Source organism: Ictalurus punctatus, chromosome 6 (genome assembly GCF_001660625.3).
Source record: "Ictalurus punctatus breed USDA103 chromosome 6, Coco_2.0, whole genome shotgun sequence".
Classification (NCBI taxonomy): domain Eukaryota; kingdom Metazoa; phylum Chordata; class Actinopteri; order Siluriformes; family Ictaluridae; genus Ictalurus; species Ictalurus punctatus.
Window position 1 is genome coordinate 28,457,816 of NC_030421.2, and position 22,581 is coordinate 28,480,396.

The following is a 22,581-nucleotide window of genomic DNA, read 5'->3' on the forward strand; positions in this document are numbered from 1 at the left end:
AAGTTCAATTAAAAATTTTAATTCTGCTTGCAAATTGTAATACTTCTAGTCACAAGCATCATCCACATTTATACATCATCCATGTCAGACTCCTCTTACAGGCTTATAGTCATGAAAACATTCTATGTGTTTACACAGTTTTCATTCAAACTAGTAGTCATGAAGACAGTTCAGAGGAGAAGTGCCAATCAAAGATCAGCTTTTGACATTTATTTGTGTATAATGATTGTAAACTAATCCTGAATCAGCTCTTCTGTTCTATGAGGGTTTTTTAAAAAACATTATATCAGGGCCAAGCTGAGGTGAGGAGGAAGAGGCTGGTTAGTGGAGTTGAGGATGAACCATCTCTTCTGTGGTGGTGATGATGGATGAATGGTGGTAACGGTCTCGGAGAGCAAAGTCTGTATTTTCCTCTGTCAACTGTCTGGTTTCCATGTCAACTGCTGACAAAGACGGGGTCACTACAATCTGGTCTTGAAGCACTTGTTTCGGCCTAAATGAGGAGAGTTACTGTTATTAGAGAATTAATTTATTATAATGTCAAAAGGTTTCCTCCATTCACATTTGCCAAATTTAGTACCAGATATCTCTTAAAAGCCTAGCCAAAGGAGAAAAGTCATCAATCAAAAGAAGGCACTTTAAGAGCTAAGGAACAAAATGATCATCCTGTACCTGCCCAGGCTACTCAGAGAACTCTTTACCCAGCGGAAAAAGCTGAAACGTGCTGCTATACCTGTTAGCAAGGGAACAAAAATGCAAAATGTATATATTAAAAAGAACTAAAAGCAAAAGCATTAAGGAAACATTTGATCATCTTTGAAACAGTGCCTATCAATAAAGTTGATATGCTAGAACAAACCCACAAGGAAAATGAGCTTTTTTTAATTTATTTTATTTATTTATTTATTTATTTTTAAATCATTTACTCAACAGAAATATCAATAAATGTGATATTCTTCTGTGGAAAAAGTAAGTACACCCTTGGCCTCAGAAGCTTTGTATTGCCACCTTTAGCAGAAATAACTTTTTGGAGGCGTTTTGCATAATTGTCCCCCAGTCTCTGGCATCGGCATGCTGGAATTTTTGACCACTCTTCCACGCAATATTCTTTTGCAAGATTTTTGAGGGGGTTTTTTTGCATGTACTGCCTGTTTAATATCCCTCATGACATTTAAAAATGATTCAAATCTGGGCTTTCCCTAGGCCATTCCATAATGCTCCATTTCTTCTTTTTGAGCCATGCCTTGGTGGATTTGCTAGTGTGCTTAGGATCATTATCCCGTTGAAAGGTCCATTTTCGGTTCAACTTCAACTTTTGGACAGATGGCCTCACATTATCTTCAAGCACTCTTCGATATGATGCAGAATTCATAGCTGAATCAATCAATGCAAGCTGTCCAGTCCCTGAGGCAGCGAAACAACCCCAAACCATATGCTTTCCACCATCGTGCTTCACAGTTGGTATGAGGTGCTTCTCCTGAAAAGCTGTCTTTGGTCTGTGCCAAACTTGTCTGCTGTTACTGTGGCCAAACCACTCTAAATCTTTGATTCGTCTGTCCCGAGCACATTATGCCAAAAGGCCTGGTCTTTGCATTATGCTCATTGGCAAACTGTAATCTTGTTCTAATTTTCTTTTTAGACAACAAAGGCTTTTTTCCTGGCACGCCTCCCATGCAGGTCAAATTTGTGCATTCTCTTTCCTTTCTGATTGTAGATGCATGCACTTTGACACCAACAGTTGCAAGACCCACTAGCAGATCCTGTCATGAAATTTTGGGGTTCTTGGAGACTTCTTTTTGCATTAGTCGGTCTGCTCTTGGGCTGAATTTGCTGGGACGGCCAGTCCTGGACAAATTGGCAGTCATTTGAAATCTGCGCCATTTGTAGATGATTTTCCTTACAGTGGAATGATGTATTTCAAATAATTTGGAGAATTTTTAAAATCACTGGCCAGTCTCATAGGCATCCACAACCTTTTTTTCCTGAAGGCCTTCTCAGAACTCTTTAGATCTTGGTATGATGACACCACACACCTCAATAGCAAAGAGAACACCAGACACAAGATATGAGAGGGGCATCAATAAGACAGGTTCCTCTTGCACTCCATAAACAGGTTCTGATCACTGGCACCCAATCTTGAACACCTGATTCTAATTTTATGGATTTGAAGGTGTGATAAATGTAGGGGTGTACTTCCTTTTTCATGTGACTAATCTGGTTTTTTTTTTGTTAATTTAAAATGTGAAAATTACTACAAAATGTTAATTTTATATAATTTGATAGTGTAGCACCTTTATTAATAGGCACGTTTCAAAGACAATCAAATGTTTGCTTGTCCAAATATGTTTAAAATAAATAAATAAATAAACAAACAAACAAACAAATAAATAAATAAATAAATAAATTTTTAAAACAAACAAAACAACAACAAAAACAACAACCATTTCCATGGGGTGTAGTTATTTTTTCAACATGGCTGTATGTACGAGTATGTGAGTGTAAGAATGAGTGTGTGCACGTGTATACATGAGTGAGGTAAGTGTTTTTCACCACATGTGAAGAACTGGGGTTTTAACTGTTGTTTTTAGTTATCTTCAATCACACAGACATATGAACATACTCTCCAAAATAACTACAGATCAAATGCCACTCTCTACTTTTGCTTCATATCTTTTTATCTTGACACTGTTTTTAACCTTTGGACGTTGGTCTTTTGATCGCTCTATTTTCGGAAATAGCCTTCCAAAATATGGCAAAATTTGGCTGAGGGCTCTTTTTGTTCGTTTGTTTTTCTGAAATCATTGTGGTGTTATAACTGTGTGTCAGTACCAGAGGCTGATAAGACTGCCATAAAGCAGAAAGTGTAGCTGCCTCAAGAAACAGAACTCTACTGATTCTTGCCACGGTTACCAACTTGTAAGCAGTTTGTGTCTTGTGCTATTTTCATAATGAGGACATGTACCCAAAAATGTGTACTCACCAAGTGTCTTAATCTTTTTTGTATTGACTGTCCTAAAACATTTATCATGTCAAAATGCCAAACAAAACAGGTACTATAAGTAAAGGTGTGTTGCACTGTTGTACATTGCTGCAATGTTAAACAGCATAAATCTAATGTGCACTATAACTAAGAGCTATGTCTTTGGTAATTTTGGTTCGATGGGCCTCTTGAAAATAAATTGATAATCTCTTTTGTGACAACCATTATGGTTGCTTATGTAATTACCTGGGACTTCAACGTGACTGCACAACAACCACAAACACCAATGTCAAATGTGATCGCTTAATGTTGTTTTTAAAAAAAAAACATTAATAAAATCTAAAATAAAAATATCTCCAACATACAAATTCAAAAACTACTTAAATAGTCCATTTTAAAGTTTATTTCTTTGTTTAACTGTATTCTTGTCAATTATTATTATTATAGCAGTTGCAGAAAAACCTATCCTCTGGGTGCAGGGGTGTATTATATTAGTATATGGGGCACAGTGGCTTAGTGGTTAGCATGTTTGCCTTGCACATCCAAGGTTGGGGTTAAATTCCCAGGTATTCCAGTTTCCTCCCCCAGCCCAAAGACAAACATTGTAGGCATTTCCAAATTGTCTGTAGTCCATAGTGTGATCTCCAAAAGTATTGGAACAGAAAGGCCAATTCTATTGTTTTTGCTATACACTGAAGACATTTGGTTTGAGATCAAAGCTGAATTTTAGAAGATAAATCAGAATTTCAGCTTTCATTTCCTGATATTTATATCTAGATGTGTTAAAAAAAAATAACTTGGAGCATTGTACTGTTTGTGGCAGACCACCCAATTTTTATATGAGCAAAGGTATTGGAACAGATAGCACTAATAACACTAAATATTTGGTTGCATATCCCTTGCTTGCAATAACGCCATCAAGCCTGTGACCTACTGACATTACTAAACTATTTCATTCTTCTTTTGTGTTGCTTTTCCAAGCTTGTACGGCAGATTCTTTAGGTTGTTGTTTGTTTTCAGAGGTTTCTCCTCTTCAGGCATCAACTGGGTTAAGGTCTAGTGATTGACTTGGCCAGTCTAAAACCTTCCACTTTTTCCCCCATGATAAAGTCCTTTCTTGAGTTGGCAGTCATTGTCCTACTGCAAGAGGAAGTTACTTCCAATTAGATATACAGTGCTGTGAAAAAGTATTTGATTTCTTCTGGTTTTTGTGTATCTCTTGCTAAATTGTTCCAGAAATTAAAACAAAATCTAAGATAAAGCAAAGGCAACCAGAATAAACACAAAATAATAAATGATAATATTTCTCAAACCAAAAAAAAGTTATTCAATACCAGTTGGGTCTGTGTGAAAATGTATTTGCCCCCATGGTTACTAATTCACCAAATCTATAAACTAAATTAATAATGGGGATCAGCTGGACTAGATGTAACTAGGCCTGATTACCCCAAACCCTGTTCCATCAAATCAACACTTTTTCACCAGCATGAAGTTGGTTAAAAAGGTCTTACCCAGTAATACACTATGCCAAAATTGAAAGAAATTCCTGAAATGATGAGGAAGACATTGATTGAAATACATCAGTCTGGGAAGGATTATAAAGCTATTTCAAAGGCTCTGGGACTCCAAAGAACCACAGTGAGAGCCATTATCTCCAAATGGAAATACTCGGCACAGTAGCGAACCTTCCCAGAAGTGGCCAAGATTACTCAAAGAGCACAGCAACTACACATCCAGGAAGTCACAAAAGAGCCAAGGACAACATCAAAAGGACTTACAGGCCTCTCTTGCATCAATAAAGTTCACTGTTCATGACTCGACTATCAGAAAAACAATGGGCAAAAATGGCATCCATGGGAGAGTGGCGAGGTGAAAACTACTGCTAACCCAGAAGAACATTAAGCCTCATCTGAATTTTGCCAAAAACCTTTTGGGAGAATGTTCTGTGGAATCATGAGTCAAAAGTGGAACTGTTTGTCAGACAGGGTTCCCGTTACATCTGGTATAAACCAAACACAGAATTCCACAAAATGAACATCATACCTACGGTCAAGCATGGCGGTGGAAGTGTGATGGTGTGGGGATGCTTTGCTGCTTCAGGGCCAGGGTAACTTGCAATAATTAAGGGAAACATGAATTGTGCTCTCTATCAGAAAATCCTAAAGGGGAATATACGGTCTTCAGTCTGTAAGTTGAAACTCAAGTGCAACTGGATTATGCAGCAAGACAACGATCCAAAGCATAGGAGTAAGTCCTAGTCTAAGAAGTAAGTGGAAAAACTGATCTCCAGTTATAGGAAGTGTTTGGTTGCAGTTATTGCCGCTAAAGGTAGTACAACCAAATTTTTTGTTTAAGATTTTGTTTAACAAGTTTAAGAGGGCAGTCAGTTTTTCACATGGGTGATTGGTGTTGGATAGCTTTTTTTGCTTCAATAAAATAAATAAATAAAAACGATGTTGTGTGTTTACTCAGGTTGCGTTTATTTTATGTTGTATTTCATTTGAAAATCTAAAACTATTTAGTACGAGATATACACAAAAACAGAAAACGTCAGCAAATGCTTTTTCACAGCACTGTTTGTGTGTGTACTAAAAATATACAATTAGGTAAATCCTATGTACTATGTATGTACCATGCAGCATGATTTTAACTCTAATGTTCTGTTTGGCCTGAAGTGACCTTTCCAGTTTTTACATTTAATTTTAGAATAATGCAAAACTACTTTTTGTGCTCCGCTCAATCGCATATTATATTTGAATTTCCTAATTTGAAATATACAAATAAATCTGTACAGTGGGGGGGAAAGCTGCCTATAAACACAACACTGTCTATGTAGGAGCTATTGTGTGGTCTGTATTGTTAAAAACATTTTGTCCCTGTGGTTTGGATTAAAAAAATAAATAAATAAAAAACTGCACCACTGCAATGTGCAGTACAAAAAGAATGAAATAACGAGCCGATATAGATTTTGAAGTTATACAAACTGCAATATAATACAGACAGGCAACCTCTTACAACAGCATGGCATTGGAAAGAGATTATATATCACACAGTTGCCGAATTCAGCATTAAACTATTCCAAATATCCCACCCAACAGCTGCACAACAGACTGCGTTTTGCCCAGGAAAAAATGCAATCAATCTCTACAGACAGTTATTCTATTTGTACCAGGGAGAAACAAAAATACATACACTGGAATGTTTTCATTAATATGAAAATGCTAAATATTTACACAATTAATTAATGTCAACTCCGTGTTGGAAAATCATTTTGCTAATCTCCCCCCCCCATTTTTCAACAAGTGTGGCTCTTTATCCGATTCACATAATTATAGATAACTATAGAGAATTCGAAAGATAATTACCTGTTGGCAAACCTGGGCTTATGTTTCCTATGTAGAGATAAAGGAGGAGTGCAACACTAAAATTCACCAAGGCATACACCCACTGGATGACAAACATGATCAAAATGGAGCACAGTGCCTAGAGAATTAAACACATTGTCAATTAATTAATTTCTAATTCATGAAAACAATCGTGTTCCTCATAGTTGGTGAAAAAAAAGATTTTACTAACTACTTTTCATGCTTGTACACTTGTACTTACACCAATTAAGGAAACCCAGTGATTGCAAAACTTGGCATAACATGAATTCGGGATTGGTCGGATATCTGATCCCTCCAGCTTTGCTTTTGTGTCTATAAAGAAAGATGCTTCGATAAATGTAGTGCATGACCACTATGTAAACACTGTGTGCTGATTTGTGGACAGAGCATCATCACTCACCATTTGTGTCTGACATCTCCCCTGGGATCTGATGGAGTTCAATAGGACTTTGAGTAGGCAGAGACAGTTTCCTCTTCCCTCCTGGCTCGGACTCGATAAGCTCTGTCTGACTACTGGTCTCATCATCTGGGCCAATGCTTTGTTCATGTGCCTTCTCATCCTTTTCCTTCTCTGATGAGCTGTTGCTGTTCAAGTCCAGTCCAAAACTACTGCTCAGTGTTTCTTTAGCAGGAACTTTTGCCTTCCTGCCCCAGACCTTGGCTACATGATCGGAAGCTTTGTCTTCCTCTGTACTGTCTGCACTAGGCAATGTAAATATCTGGTCCATATCTTTAGTGAACTCAAGAAGTGTGCCATTGCTGGGCTTGCTCAAAGCACCATTGCTGCCATAACATGGGTGACTGGTTGTTACTAGTGACTTTCTAGGGCTGGGTTTTTCAATAAGAGGTTTTCTTTCCTTAACTTGGAGATTGTAGCTCATGGCCACGCTGAAATAGGAGTAGTCGATGATGCTGTAGGTCAGCATAAAGTTAATGGTAACAATAGGAGCCAGAACGTTGACCTGACCAATGAAGATGAAGGCCATGGAGATTAAGCTTGTTAGACAGATGGCTGCAACTGGAGTTTTATTGGGACCCGTCTGTTAGACATAAAGTGGTTGGAGAATTGACATGCAGTGCATACAATGATTGGTGCATATACTGATTTCAACTGATTAAAGACAATAAGGGAAAGAAATTGAAGAAACAGCGCACAGGAGTAGTTCCTATAGTAGTGTCGGTTTGTTTTCGTATTATCAGTCTCAAAGACGAACTGGCTGTCTTGTTGCAATGTCTAATAACACCTCTAAGAACATCTGACCATCCACATTATTAATGTGAGGCATTTAAACACTAACAAAATAATCAAAACATTAAACATCACATTCCAAACTCTCTCTGTTTTCATTCTCTAAAACTCTGCATGTTGCATAATAACTGAGTAGAGGCATCCAACTATAACAACCCAGAGAAAGCATCTTCCCTGAACTCTGATACAAATGGTCGCACCTAAAGCCACACAATTTCCACAGTCTCCCTCTCGCTCTCCCATACTCTGCGATTCAGGTTGAGTAACTGTGATTGTCGGCATGCTTGTACTCCTGGTAGTGCGTGGCAGGGAGCCAGGCCAACCTGGGCTGGTCCTGGCTTTACTTCCTGCATTTGTTCTAGGGCTTTGATTCGAGGCAAGATGTCTCGGGCCCTCTTTCAGTCCACACAGAAGACCCAGACGGAGTTAGGGCAAGGGAAAAGGGCGTGCAATATTTTTTCAGAAGCCACAATGTGCCATGCTGGCCCTTTGCAGTTCTTTTTTTTTTTTTAAGCACTCAATTGCTCTATAATTAGGGGCTCCTCCTTTTTGTGGGTACTATCTGTTCTGCCTTCCCAGACACACTCGAAGTGGCAGAAATTAAGCTTCAAGAGTAAATTCAGTATAGGTCATGAAATGAACAGAGAGAAATATTTAAAATAAAATTTTAAAAAACCCAAGCAAACTTATGTAATTCCTATTGCATGGTCTAACAAAAAGCTAAATTTACTAAAGCATTTGCATGAAAAATAATTATAAAGATAAAGAATACTGTGTATTAACGCACTAATTACTGCACTAATCACGTCCTCCACTAATCAGGTCACAGAAACTGCACCAGGTTACAAAAGTTAATCAATAGACTAAAGGAAAGGCTGTGGGGGAGAATATAGTACATGTCCTCTATCATATTCATCATCAAAGGAATGTGACTGTCCATAAAACAACCTTTACAGAAACAGGATACAGTATGCATGAGTGGACACTCTAGTTCCTTTCCTTGTTATCCAAACTATGGTGTATGCTAGTGTTAAGTTTTACAAAAAAATTAAATTCAGTTTAATTTATATAGCACTTTAAATGATGGACATTGTCACAAAGCAGTTTTATAGAGCTCTGGAGCTCTGAGCTCATATGTTTAACTGATTTATTGCATACACACCCCTTGTCCCAGGAAAGACAGAGCTGGGATTACTCTCTCTTGGGCGATGCACTGCAGGACCCTGGGTGCGCCATACAGGCCACCCATGCAAGAGGCCAGGGAGGAGACATAGAGGCCCAGCAGGAAAAGGAAACCCACCAAGGAGACCTGGAAGGAAAAATATTAAACACAGGGGAAGAGAGTGCATAGAACTATGCCCAGCCTAGTTATTCTCAGCAATAGGCAAAAAAGGTCAAAGCAGATTAAAAAAATAAAGAAAGAAAGAACTGAATCGTTGACTTGTGTACAAAAAATGTCTAAGTATGAGTGATGTATGGTCAAATATTATATCCGTTACCACTTTACAGGCAGTTCTACTGTCTTAGTTCCTGATACACGAGAAGCTTGTGCAGGGTGTTCACCCCTGTGCAAATCCCCCCGCTGAGCAGCTGTGGGTCTGCCAGTGAGTTTGAGGCCTGTGAGGATCACACCCAAGCTTTTCCGAGCTATTAGTCTCATACCATTTGCTCTCATGGCGTGTATAGCACATGCAGCATGAACTTAGGAAACCTTCTGAGTTACCCCTCTTACATGGTTATAACACATAACATGTTGTGTTTTTATGCAGGTTATTATAGAGTGCAATCTGTAAGTGTGTGCACCAAGGTAAACTGTTTTTCCCCTCCTCTTTATAGGAACCATTGTCTGATCGAACACTACAATCCACTACAGTGCTCTTCATCTATTCACCAGTTGTTCACACTTTTGTTAAGAGGCATATAAATTGTCCATGTTTTTGATTGATGTATTGGTTCTTCATATGGAGAAAAAAAGAATATGTTAAAATATAAAGTTTTTGCCTTTGCTAACTTTCTTGTCCATGTAATGTTCCCTTTTTATGTCCCTATAAAATTCCTTTGTGGTTCAAATAAAGGTACAGTGCTAAACTAGCAATAATGTGCTTATAAGTAAGCACTTGCTTACATACTGCTCCTCTGCTTTACTCCTAAACTCAGCAATATCAATAGATTTAAAGGTAGGCTAAGGCGAAAATTATTTAGTGCATGTACATTGACTGAGAGACACTGTTCTAGATTTCTTTATTTATCTGCATTAATTCTGTGAGTAGCTATGCTGTAATGCTGTGGAGTGACACCACAAGAAAGCCTAGACCTCTGAGATCAAGGTAGTAACATTAGTAATATTACCTTTTCTGCTATTAAGAAATCATAACGCAGAGCATCTCTGGTACAAATGGCTCCCAGCAAGAATACAAAAACAAGGTACAGGAACCACCTGCAAAATCCAGCAATATCACAGTTCTACATTGATATACACTGAGTACTTAATAAATAAACACTGAAATGGTCACTGCATCTGTTTGACACAGGAATACTGTATACACTGTAATGTATTTAAGTGCCATAAGTAATAGAATTTGTAGTCAAAATCATACTGATAAGGGCTTTGTAAATGTTGAACCACATACGAGGTGAAGACAGCTGCCAGGGTCCCCACAGGAATGTTGTGCTCAGGCTTATGAAGATCTGAACTCATGTTGAACCCTGCCATCACACCTATACACAACACACACACAGAATTACTACACACAGAGAAAGTGCAGGCCGGGGGGTGGGGGGGTGGGGTGGGGGGGGGGCTGGGGTTACATGCCATATTTCAAAAATGGATTGCCTCTGAGAATTTAGAGAAGTACTAAAAAAATTACTTTTTGCTATTATGACATTTTCTGACCCATCTGAGCCTTCACCTTAAAACGTGAAGTTGGATTAACTTTTTTCTCCTTGATCGCCAAAGTTTTCTTGCAATCTATGCAAGTCAAATAATTATTGGATTATAATCAGTAAGGAATAAAACACAACAGGATGTGCTGTTAAAGAAAATAATCGACAGTGGGGCGGTGTGATGTGGTCCGGCACAAAGCAAGCGTTACTGTTACCATCCCAAAGTTGATGATTCGCCTATAACAGCAAATTCTCCAACAAAGCAATTTACCAGCGATGTTTTGTTTTTTTTTGTTTTATTAGAGAATGACATTATGTATTTCTTAATCTGTTTATGTTGTGGAATGCCCACAAGACTATTTAGTTTCACAGTCCTTTCCCCACCAGCCTGGATTTGTTCTCTCTCGTGACAGAGCTTGTCATGTTACAGAGAAACCTGACAGTCCTAAAGAATCTCCAGTGATGGGAAACTTACCGACTGTTTTACAGCACTGACACCCGAGACTCTTTCCATAAATGACAAATAAACATCTCCTTACAGAAAGCTTTATGAAGCTTTACTGTAATTATAAAACTTATAATAGGTGCTCACCAGGTTGGTATTTAATGATAACGTGCACAGTTTTTATTTATGTTAAATAAACAAAGATGATCACCTGTAGCAGCAGGAAAGAAAACTCCAAAGACGGTAAAAAAAGTTTCTCCAGCCGTGTAGTCAGGCAGAGTGTTTGTCCATAAAAGCTCTTCTGAATAACCAACAAATCCATGCTCTGAAAATACAAATCAGGCCAGGACAATGTCAGCACTAAACAATTGTTACACATATATTCAATAATTACATCCTGAAACATTAGAGTAAGTCATGGCAAAACACTTACGCTATTGTATAAAGTATGCTTAACAATGGCGTTGATGTTTAAAAGGCATGTTCTCATGCGCTAAAACTCTTTACTGGAATACAGCCATTGGCTGGGAAAATTCTGTCTTATTTATATAATCTGAATAAAAACACCAAAAGCCTGCATTTGATTTCCCACATAGGCAGCTTACAGTAAGTGTTGTGTTTCTATGAAAATATCTTTATGTAAGATGTGACAGGGTCTTTAATGGGAACATGACAATTAGATACTAAAAATAAATGTGCATTCCTTAGGACCTTATAAAACATATGGTAGATTTTTCATACTGTCATGTGAAACATGCATGATTTTGTCAGCATGGGCAGGGTTCTGAATGTGTGTGTATGCGTGTGTGTCTGACCACACCACATCAGGACTTTATGTAAGTGTCAGGGGGAGGACAGAGGCTCCCGCCAAGATGCGTGCAAAAGCAGTGTTCAAAAGGCCCTCACTGTGGACATGACTGGGTAAATGTTGGACTGAATTCTGGGTGTGTTCACAGGCTTTCCAAACAAGCCACAAACAGGCACTGGAAGAAAATTTGTATAAACTGCGGTTTGAGATATCAGTGTTGTGCTGAGCAGATGAGGCAACACTGGTGCAATATATTGCAGCACACAATAGATTACAGAGCTGACTATGAAGGCCCAGAAACATAATTCTTAAGGAAAATCACTTGAACTCCGAAACATGAGAGAATTAATAGAAGCAACAATGGAGACAGGACTCAAGACCTGGTGCTGCTGAATGGAACACAACTGTTGGCATGTGCTATAATTAAATAAAAAAATAATTTTTTTATGCTCCTATAGAATGTGAGAAACCTCACCTGTACAGACTATGCACACAGAGAGTGAGGGAAATTTGTAGCATTTGGCCATGAAAGAGCATGGACCATTTCCCTCTCGGTTATCTTACGATGGGAAAGAATGTGTTCTCCTGGATTAATGACATGTTTTTCAAAAAGGAAGTCACCACCCTTTCAGAAGCCCTGCCTGTTCCTAGCCTTCCAAGGCACAGCTCTTAGGAGAGAGCAAGAACCAGAGCAACAGAAAGAGAATAAAATCAAGATCAAGAAAGAAAGATTAAGACATATTTAATCACCTTTCCTGTGGCTGCAGTAATTCTGCAATATTTCAAATAATAAGTATGCATGCATGCATTTTTGGGTCCAGTTCTTTTACAATACAATCTGATTTTTATTTTATTTTTATTATATTTTTTCTTCATTTAATTTCATTCTTCATTTCCCCCTGCAATTGCTGAAGAACAATAGGAAATAGAGAACAAAATAGATGGAATAAGTGAAAATGGATAATCTAACAATCTGTTTTGTTTTGTAACCAGAAAAATATCTTAAGCCTTTTTTTTTTCCCCCTAAGTGGAGGTGCTAAAGAGTAAGCTCCTTTCTCCTACATCATTTATTGCAATGCATCATGCATGAATTTAAAATAAATAAATTAAATATATAAATTGTAATACAATTTAGAAAACCATATCAATATGAAATAATATTTTTATATAGAGCATGTCATACATTGACCTATAAATGTATTTTATAATGTATTCGTAATACATTCAGTTATGCTAATATATTACATTCATCCATCCATCCATCCATCCATCCATTTTCTGTACCGCTTATCCTACACAGGGTCAAGGGGAGCCTGGAGCCCATCCCAGTGGACTCAGGGCACAAGGCAGGGGACATTCTGGACAATGTGCCAACCCATCGCAAGGCACAATCCCACACACACACACAATGGAAATGCCCATCAGCCTACAACGCATGTCTTTGGACTGGGAGAGGAAACCGGAGTACCCAGAGGAAACCCCTGAAGCACAAGGAGAACATGCTAACTCCACGCACACAGGGTGGAGGTGGGAACCAGACCCCCATCCTTGGAATTATGAGGCAAACGTGCGAACCACTAAGCCACCGTGCAACCCCCCCCCAAAAAAAATTACATTACATTCCTATATTGCTATACATTATATAATTTAAATGCTGTTATTGCTATAAATACCGTTGAATATGAATATTTATATTTTGCACACCTAATATGAAAATGCATGTATTTTCGAAATCCTAGTGTTACAATATGCTTTTTCAGTTTATCATTCAGGGTGCACATACACATGCCTAGCAAATGTTATTATAAATTAATGTGCTAAATAATGAATAACATTACTGGCAATTAGGATTATATTGTTTGTAATTCCAATTGTGCAAATTGGAGATGCAGTTTCCTTGAAATGGCCATATACTGAATATATTTTTGCTGCTAACGGCATATTAAACTCTAGCAAGTCGTCACTTTGTTAAATCACACACAGTAAATAATCTTACTGACAGGGATCAAGTAGGATAACAGTACATCCTGGTGGCCATGACATTCAGAGTATGGATACACACACGCGCACAAACCAAAACAGCAGACTCCAGCCACACACACACACACACACACACACACACACACACACACACACACACACACACACACACACACAAATGATAACAGCTGTGAGTGAAACCTTCCCTGTAATATTTTTAAGTCAGCCTGCATACAACTATTTTTAGTCCGAGCCCTTCTCCTCAGAAGTTGTGGACCAGGAAGTGATTTGGGGGCTTTCAAGCAAATAGTTCAGATCTCCTTCCTGCCTGTTCTTTTGTCCCAGGCCAAATATGTGGGTGAGCCCGGTTAACACCCTAAACCTAAAACCATGAGCGCATACACGTTTCCTGTCCAAACCGGGGCGTTGCAATAGTCATGCATGTTCCATTGCAGAAGCACATTCTGGATACCGAAGAAGAGAATCACAAATAAAATACAACCAAAACATAACTCTTGCCAAAACTGAATACATCACTGAAACTGAAGAGTAATGGTTATGAGTCATAAAATGTGTTAATGTACCCAATATCACAAAAAAAAACGTGTTCTAAGTCAATATCTTGCACTGGAGTTAATAACAAGCTCAACTCAGAGTATTCATTCAGTTTTTAATTTAGTTTCTGATTTAAGATTTAATTTGATAAGGTGGTAAATACAAAATAGAAGTCTTGGGAAATAAAAAAAAAAAAAAGCAAAATTAATAAAATGTTAAAATTCCCTTTTAATTAAATGGGCCAGAATATAAGACAGGATAACTTTTGTCCTCACAATGGCCTCTAGAGTAAGTGTGCTCAATACAACTGGAATGAAATCGAGAGAGAAATCTTAGAACACCATTCATAACATCACATCTTTTCCAGCCATAAAATTATTATTCAACATAATTGTGACTGTAAGTTGATCAGTACAGTTAGCAGTGGAATGAAGAGACTTGTTTAGGTCACAGACTGTTTCACAGACTAAACACTAATTTCTATGGGTTTCAGGGTGACTCAGTGAGAGACCTGATGTCTTTATAACAAGGTCAGTAGAAGCTGCTTAGTCTTTGGCGTGTCTGTGTTGGCCTTGACTGTCTGATTAAAACGGTTATCGAATTGTAAACACACATGCGTGGCAGTTCCCTTTTGCTGACACTGGCAGGTAGGCCGCCCATGTGGTGCCCGGCGTGGGCCACAGAACAAACTGGCACACCGCCAGCAGTGAGATCACTCCGCTACCATTCAGCCTAATTGGAAAAACCTGTACAAACCAGGAAAATTGTATTCCCCATACCAACTAAAAGTATATCCTGGTCTCAGGCCCAGCTGCTAAAGGAGTTAACCAGAAGAGTGGAACACATGCAAGTAGGCATGTGCAGCAACAGTAGCCACGGACAGCATGTCTCAAATTCACTAGATTTCAGCACTGCTTTAAATCCAATTTCCATGTTTTTTTTTTCTCCTCCTGCTCAACTTTCACTGCAGCTCGACCCACAGAGAGAGAGAGAGAGAGAGAGAGAATCATATTTATGGACGTCTTTTCACGATTCTGGACAGGAAGTTAGTAATCAAGAGAACAGGAAGAGCTGGGATGGACTTCCTGAAGAGCCAATGTGAAAGTACATACTGGCCCCACCTTTTAAGGCTCAGGCCCTTCCTGCACACAAGACTTCTGAGTAAACATCACACAGGACACATAGTGCCCTTTCAATTCAATTTAATTGTCGGAGCCCTGTCCTTAGCGTTATTAATTTTAGAACATTTTTCAAATAGCTTTTAGATGACAATTTCAAACAGGCTTAAAATAGTCTTAATAGTCTTTCCACCTACATTCCATTTACACTTATCTAGAGGTATCAAATGTAAAGGAAAGGTAACAAAATAATCAGTCCGTACAGGATTTTTTTGTGATTGTTGTGGCCAAAAATGCTTGGTTTTGCTCTGGGTTTTTTAAAAAAAAAAATTTTAATTTGTGTTTTTTAATTTTATTTGTGTTTTTTTGCAGCAAACTACTTGAATTGGTGAAATTGTAATTGCACAAAATTGTTTGGACTGTCTTTCCCAGTGATGCTTGTTGGTAAATGAGACCTTTTGGATAAAAGCACTATACAAGTGCAGACCATTTACCTCTCTTTTGTTTGAATTCAAGCTGAAAGATATCCAAATATTGTGTAATTACAGAGATCTGCTCATCCAGGTTTCAATCTAAGCCCTCCCAGTTAATGCCTGCAAAGCAGCGATGGTTATGTCTTAATGCAATTTCCAAATACAGTGTCTTATGTTGCTCATTATCCAAAAACTGTAATATAACATTGGTCAATAAAGCATCCTACTTAAATGCTGGGAGATCATGGCAAGTTGCCTTATCACTGGGATTTAATGGAATGTAAACACAGACAGTTCGGAACATTCGAAGGGTAATAGGGAAAGGCAGAGAGGGTGAGCATTTCAAAATCTTGATTGCAGGCTATCCTGTACACATTGATGTCACAGCATCAATGCCATAAAATACTTTCCCTTAATGCTCCGTCCTGCCTGAAGATGTTCAAGTTAGCAAAGCCAACTTCTGAATCCAATACCGACATACAGACAGGTGACACGTCAAAGGAACAATCTGGTGGCCCTGTTATGCTATTGCTGCCATGCTTTGTGTCCACTTGTCCCTTTAGAGGAAAGTGGCACTGCAAATCAGTACAAAGTTATTCTGACTGATTGTCTTCATCATACAATGAAACATTTCTATCCTGATGAAAGTTGACCCCGCCCCCATCCACAGGGCTCACTGAATGATTTGATGAGGATGAAAATTATGTACATTTGATGGTATAGCCTTCACACTCACTGATCTCAATCCAATTCTACATCTATGGGAGATTTTGGACCAACATGTTTTGGAATATCTTTTGGAAGAACAGGGGTATTACCAAATTTTAGAAGGAAAATGCAATATTGAAATGAGATTATTTTATTTATTTATTTATTTATTTATTTTACAAATGACTATATTTAAACTGAGATACTGTTTGTTTGTTTATTTTAAGGAAGAGGCTGTACTGCACTGTATTTAAAACGTTGAGGGACTAAGCCACAGGTGAAGCAGGTGTTTATAAAAGACACTCAGGTCTGTTATAGGTCTCCTTCAAGAGACAAAGTCTAAACAGAGCAAGGAGAAACTCCAAGTCAATAAAATAGAAAAAGGAGAAAGACTCAGATTAAAACCTGCAGAGTACTCTGGGTCAGATGGGAGGGCACATCCAAAAGACGTACTTGGCAATAACATGTTTTTGATTTCACCAATTGAGAATGCAGAAAATGTTCCTTCAAATGAATGATTCAGTGGGGGAAAGAACTCAAATTTACACAATTTTCATTTAGCACAAATTTAGTCGATCAGGCAAGAGGTTTTGCACTGAAGCTGTGAGATTATTCATTTACTATTTCTGAGATTATTAATTTAAATCAGAGGCTGTACTGCCCTACGTTTAAAACATTCAAGAACCAAGTCAGAGGTGAAGTGGTTGTACATGAAAGATAAAACAGTTGGGTTTGTTAGAGGTCTCATTTAAGAGACAAAGTATGACATCACAAAGAGAATTAGTGCAAAAAGAAAAAGTTTGTGATTTAACACCATGGTAGTGACCATGGCTATATTCATGGTGAGTAACAGATTAAAATATAGCTAAATGTGAAGAAATTACAAAAGCTTATCTTAGCTAAAAATTCTAAAACTAAATTTGGCCTTACTTCATTAAAAATCTTTTCATATTAAATCAACCGAATAAAAAAATAATTTAAAAAAAAATTGTCCAAGAGGAGTTGAAAACATCACAGTCCATTAAAATATGCCTCAGAGAGCAAGGAGAAAAAGAGACAGGATCAAACAGATTGAAAACTGCAGAGCACTCTGTGCAATAATAATAATAATAATAATAATAATAATAATAATAATAATAAAAAATAGCAGCAGCAGAAAAATACAAATGTAGTTAACATGTAACAGAAGTCTTTTATAGTGTATATACATAGTTTCTTAGCCTAGGATAGCCTCCTCAGTGTCTTTGTTGCAAATTCAAACAGCCTCATCTCCTCACAAATGACTGCTACTGAATTGTGCTTAAGCTAAAAGTTATTCCTGTGGCTTATAATCGCTACCCCCAAAATAAAACCACTAGGTTTTGTTCATTTGTGTATGTATAATATATACATCACAGTAAGTTGTACTGTGTCAAACTACATCAGCAATATGAATAACATTATTAAATAATTGAATGCAGTTGAGTATAAGTTTGCATTTATGCATGGGTGAGGTAGATGTCTCTTTTTTTGTTAGCTTCATAAACCCCATAGTGCAAAATTAAAAACGTACTTGCCAGACACATTAAGATTTTTTTTTTTTTCCAACTAAACCATATCTTTAAAAAAAATACATCAAAAATACAGAAAACTAGAGTGCTTCAATACAGAGTTCACTGTACTAAAAGAGAAATTATTTTTAGAAATATCTTCCAAGGAGAGCAGGTTATAATAAACAAGGTTGTATGTTTTGCATACTGAGTAGAACTGTCACAGAAGACTGTAAGTAACCTCTGCTTTCTGTTTGAAGTACAAGACTAGTTTGCACTTTAGGTGAATCCCCCAGGTTTATCTTAACACATTAATGCTTACATCCGGGAAACTATTTAACAACTGAAAATACATTTTTAAATTATCTGGAGAACTTTACAGTTATCCCCTACTATGGTATGTCAGCTCATTTATTACTTATAATTTCAGCGATTTCTATTTTCACATTTTATGTTTTGGTTATGACTCTGATTAATGTATCGTCATTTCTCAGCTTCATGATGGCCTACTTTACTTCACTCATTACTGTTTAGATTGTTCAGGAAGAACAACAGCAGACATCTTCTGTACATTCCATCAATAATGAAATCTAGATCCTTCGTGCATAAGCAAATGATACAGTCGCTAACAGGATTCCAACTATGACAGCGCCAACAAATTAAAGTAATGAACTTTCAAGCAGCGCCATACTGACATCTATTGAACAACTGGGTGAAGGACAACAGAGTTCAGAGAATTTAAAACTAAAACGGGAAAATTAAATAAAAAAAAAAAAAATTACTTAAAAAAGGAGGATGGAGTGGAAACAGTTTACAATTTTCCTACTGATGCATTTAAAAGCACAGCAGTCTGCTCTTCTCTACATTATATTATTATTGCTCAAATTATTAGGTTCTGGCTTTTGATCAAATTAAATTATGCTATCAAAATCTATACAAAATCAATTTTACAGTTACACCATTTATGAATAGACGGTACTTAACAACTGGCCATGGAGATCAGAGTTAATTCATATGAAGGTACCACATTCCTATTAAGTCAGTATTTTGATACATGTCAGAGCAAACATCTCACAATTAACCAAGTGATTGCAGTGCTTTGTTATGCCTTTACTATACTACTTACATACCAGGATCCAAATGGCTGAAGGTTCCAATGATAAAATCCAGAGTAGATACAGCAAGGATGGCCAACAGGACAAGCTGCAGCCGAACAATCCACTTTACTCCAGCCAGGTTAATCCCAACCAGGGCCAGGAGGACAGCCACAGAGATCCCCCGGACAGCCCACACACTCTCCACAGTCAGCACCTCGGCTATGGACTCTGCAAAGCCTGTGATGTACATGGCTCCTGCCACACACTGAGAAAATTATCACCATGTGGTAAAAACACTGCTACCTTTGCACCAAGACGTGTACCACCAAAATCTTCTCACCTGCCCAAACACATAGAGGAGTCCAACAGTGCCTCCAACTCTTCCTCCGAGAACCATGGAGATCATGGAATATACGCCCCCATTTCCCACAGTACACCGCTCACACACCCCCATACCTGACATAACTGTCACCAGAGCAACCAGCACGACCAGTGACACCAGGAGCAAGCCCAGCAACACCCCAGTGTTACCCTGAAACAAAGCTTTAGATTAGTTTGTTTTTTTCCACAATAAAAGATAGTCTTGGTTTGGTCCATAAACATGCTTTTGTTTTGTCCATATTCGGTTTGATCCTCGATTAATTTTCGAAGAATAAAAATGTCACTCACTACAAGCCATCCTGTGCGGAGAAAAAGCACTACTCCAAAAATGTTGATCATGCATGTAGTGAAGACACCATCCCAGGTGCCGAACAAGACAGGCTCCCACACAAACAACTTCACCTTCCACCATGGCTGAGCATTCATCTGAGAGCCCTGCAAAGGAATATAAAGCCATTCATTTTCAGAGATAAAGGGACCAAACTGTACTTTTCCTTGTTGCTGGGGTGATATCATCAAGAGTACATCTTTTGTACCATTCACCTGGAAACATGGATATAGTGTATCTTTAATTTCAGTAATAACTTACCAGGTAAAAGTACAAAAGATGTATCCTCGATAGTACCGGCCCAGTGACAAGGAAAAGTACAGTTTGGTACCATTATTTATGAGAGTTAGGGACATATGATATATCTCCAAAGAATAACAAGGATTTATTACCTGTCAGTTTTAGACAGCGCTAGGCTTCTTCTTTTCTTTTTTAAAGAAACATTGCTAAATGTATTGACTGTCCAAACAGCTGAGTCACTGGCTGTCTTCAAACAAAGATTAACGGCCTCTTCACCAAACACTTGATTTAGCATTAGCATACATTTATTAAAAATCCATTAACTTGTGTTTTCTTTTCCTGCTGTAACTAACTTAAGACATTCCCTCTAACAGGGGTTTATGCTATTCTTTAGGGTACACCCTGACCTACTGAACTAGCAAGATATCTGGATAATCCATCCATCCATTTTCTATATCGCTTACACTACAGGGTTGCAGAGAACCTGGAGCCTATACCAAGGAGCATAGGGCACAAGGCGAGGTACACCCTGGGCAGGGTGCCAAGCCATCACCAGGCACACTCACGTATCCATTCACACACCCATTCATACATTACAGACACTCTGGATATGACAATCAGCCTACCATGCATGTCTTTGGACTGGGGGAGGAAACCCTCGTAGCAGGGGAGAACAAGCAAACTCCACACACACAGGGCCGTGGCGGGAATCGAACCCCCAACCCCGGAGGTGTGAGGTGTCTCCTAAATGCTTTAAATGTAAATTATAATAACATGAAGCAAAAACTCTACCTGGGCATTTTCATGAAATAACTCTTGAACGTGTGAGCTCATGTTGCCTCCCGTCTCAACAGTGTAACATTTTCCTCATGAGAAGCTCAGAAATATCATTAGGCCTGGCCACTTCACCACCTGTAAACACAGACGCCGGGGAGAATGTCTCTCAGTGCTACTGCTGAAAATCAACTCAAGACCGAAAACAGCAGAGAATTACAGCTAGACTATCAATCAGTCTGTTTTGGGGAAATAGTCACATGACTGCACGCAAGCGTCGGTCACTGATAATAAGTAAAGCATTTAAGCTATTAATTAACAACCTGAGAATAATATTCTACATCGCCACATCAAGTCTTCTTGTTAGCTATTACACATCCTATGTGAAAGGAAACCTGTTTTCTCCACGGCAGTGGTTTCCTTAAACGTTAAAATGACTACATTAAGCGAATAAAACTTCTCAGCAAAATGATAATACTTTTCAAGTTCAAAATTTACTGGAAGCTTGACCTAGGTAAATACCAGATACTATACCTTACCTGCTGGTCCCGGATGCAACAGGTGTGTAAGTGTGTACGTATGTATCGTAGGCGTGCGTGTATGTGCGCGCGCACGCGCGCAGGTTCACGTCAGAAATACCTGAAGAGGAAAAGTTTTCTCGAAGCAGTTACCTGAACCTCATAACATTTTTTTTTTTTTTTTTTTTGCTTCTTCTTCGTTCCACCAGTCACTATAATGAGAGTTCATTTCTCTAGTTTCATGTAATACACAATAACCTCGGAACTTAGAAAAACACGCTAAACAGCCCGCCCTTCATGAAATGTAAATAATTTGTTGGCTATTTACTTACACGTCCACGTTTTCAAGCCGTTCATCCACACCTCAGGCTATACATCCATCGTCCATTAGATATTACCCGAAATATCCCAAACATACTAAATACATACTAGCCCCTACTAACAGCGTCTGGAATGGCCTTCACTCCTAAAATATCTTAACGCTACGTGTGCAATAGTGGCACGTCATTAAACAAACGTTGGAGCCGGGCAAAGCTAAAGGTGTGCTCACAAGCACAGCATGAAACACCTGAACACTCTTCCACTTAGAAGCTGTGACCAGCCTTTATATTTCAACAAAGATGATCAACTAGGACTGTGAATATTCCAAACTATTCCTGCTGAAAAAACAGAAACCATCACAGAAATTCTAATGGTTTCCACTACAAATACCAATACAAACTATCAGCTAATCATTAAAATCATTACCATTATTGGTCCTTAATGGTATCCACTAGACATAATCACATGTCAATGCCAATAACAGAAGGCAATAAATTACCAGTTGAGACCCACAGGCACCATTATAGTTTCCATTGAAACCAATACAATTTCCATTATAACCATTACAAATTCTATGAGGATTTCTATTGTTTGTTCGTTTTCAAAAGGGATGTACTATGAATAATCAACTGGCTATCCAGTCAACTAATGCTGCCCCTAATTTGTACATTTACCCCAAAAATATACATTTACCAAGCAATCAAGAGCACTGAATATCCACAACAGGTGTGTTAAAGGAGTTAAGACAGCAAAATTGTGGACCATCTGGGGGTCACTGAGGGGGTCATATTGAAGTTGGCACCCCATC

General features: G+C 38.2%; 1 protein-coding gene across 6 annotated transcripts; it reads right to left on the reverse strand.

The window, feature by feature from the left end:
• Positions 1 to 3: 3 nt before the first annotated feature.
• slc12a8 (solute carrier family 12 member 8) lies at positions 4 to 22,051 on the reverse strand. 6 transcript variants are annotated; one of them, XM_017469467.3, is made up of 14 exons: positions 21,785 to 22,051; positions 20,953 to 21,072; positions 19,881 to 20,027; positions 19,552 to 19,743; positions 19,245 to 19,476; positions 11,155 to 11,268; positions 10,213 to 10,333; positions 9,965 to 10,052; positions 8,778 to 8,924; positions 6,767 to 7,406; positions 6,587 to 6,678; positions 6,346 to 6,463; positions 673 to 733; positions 4 to 493 (listed from the first exon to the last, which is right to left on the reverse strand). In XM_017469467.3, the coding sequence occupies exons 2-14, from the start codon at positions 20,992 to 20,994 to the stop codon at positions 322 to 324; spliced, it is 2,166 nt and encodes a 721-aa protein (XP_017324956.1). In that variant the 5' UTR covers positions 20,995 to 21,072; positions 21,785 to 22,051; the 3' UTR covers positions 4 to 321. The 6 variants fall into 6 exon arrangements, with proteins under 6 accessions (XP_017324956.1, XP_017324961.1, XP_017324957.1 ...); XM_017469472.3 differs by having other exon boundaries at positions 10,246 to 10,333; positions 21,785 to 22,050; XM_017469468.3 differs by lacking the exon at positions 21,785 to 22,051 and adding an exon at positions 21,474 to 21,760.
• Positions 22,052 to 22,581: the final 530 nt, after the last annotated feature.

What these genes read in the sequence shown, in the direction of transcription:
- slc12a8 (XM_017469467.3), bottom strand. Translation starts at nt 20,994, where the DNA reads ATGAGCTCACACGTTCAAGAGTTATTTCATGAAAATGCCCAG. An exon ending in TCCTCTATGTGTTTGGGCAG is followed by an intron (nt 19,477 to 19,551) that starts GTGAGAAGATTT and finishes TAATTTTCTCAG; the next exon opens with TGTGTGGCAGGAGCCATGTA. An exon ending in CATTTACAAAGCCCTTATCA is followed by an intron (nt 10,053 to 10,212) that starts GTATGATTTTGA and finishes TGGATTTTGCAG; the next exon opens with GTGGTTCCTGTACCTTGTTT.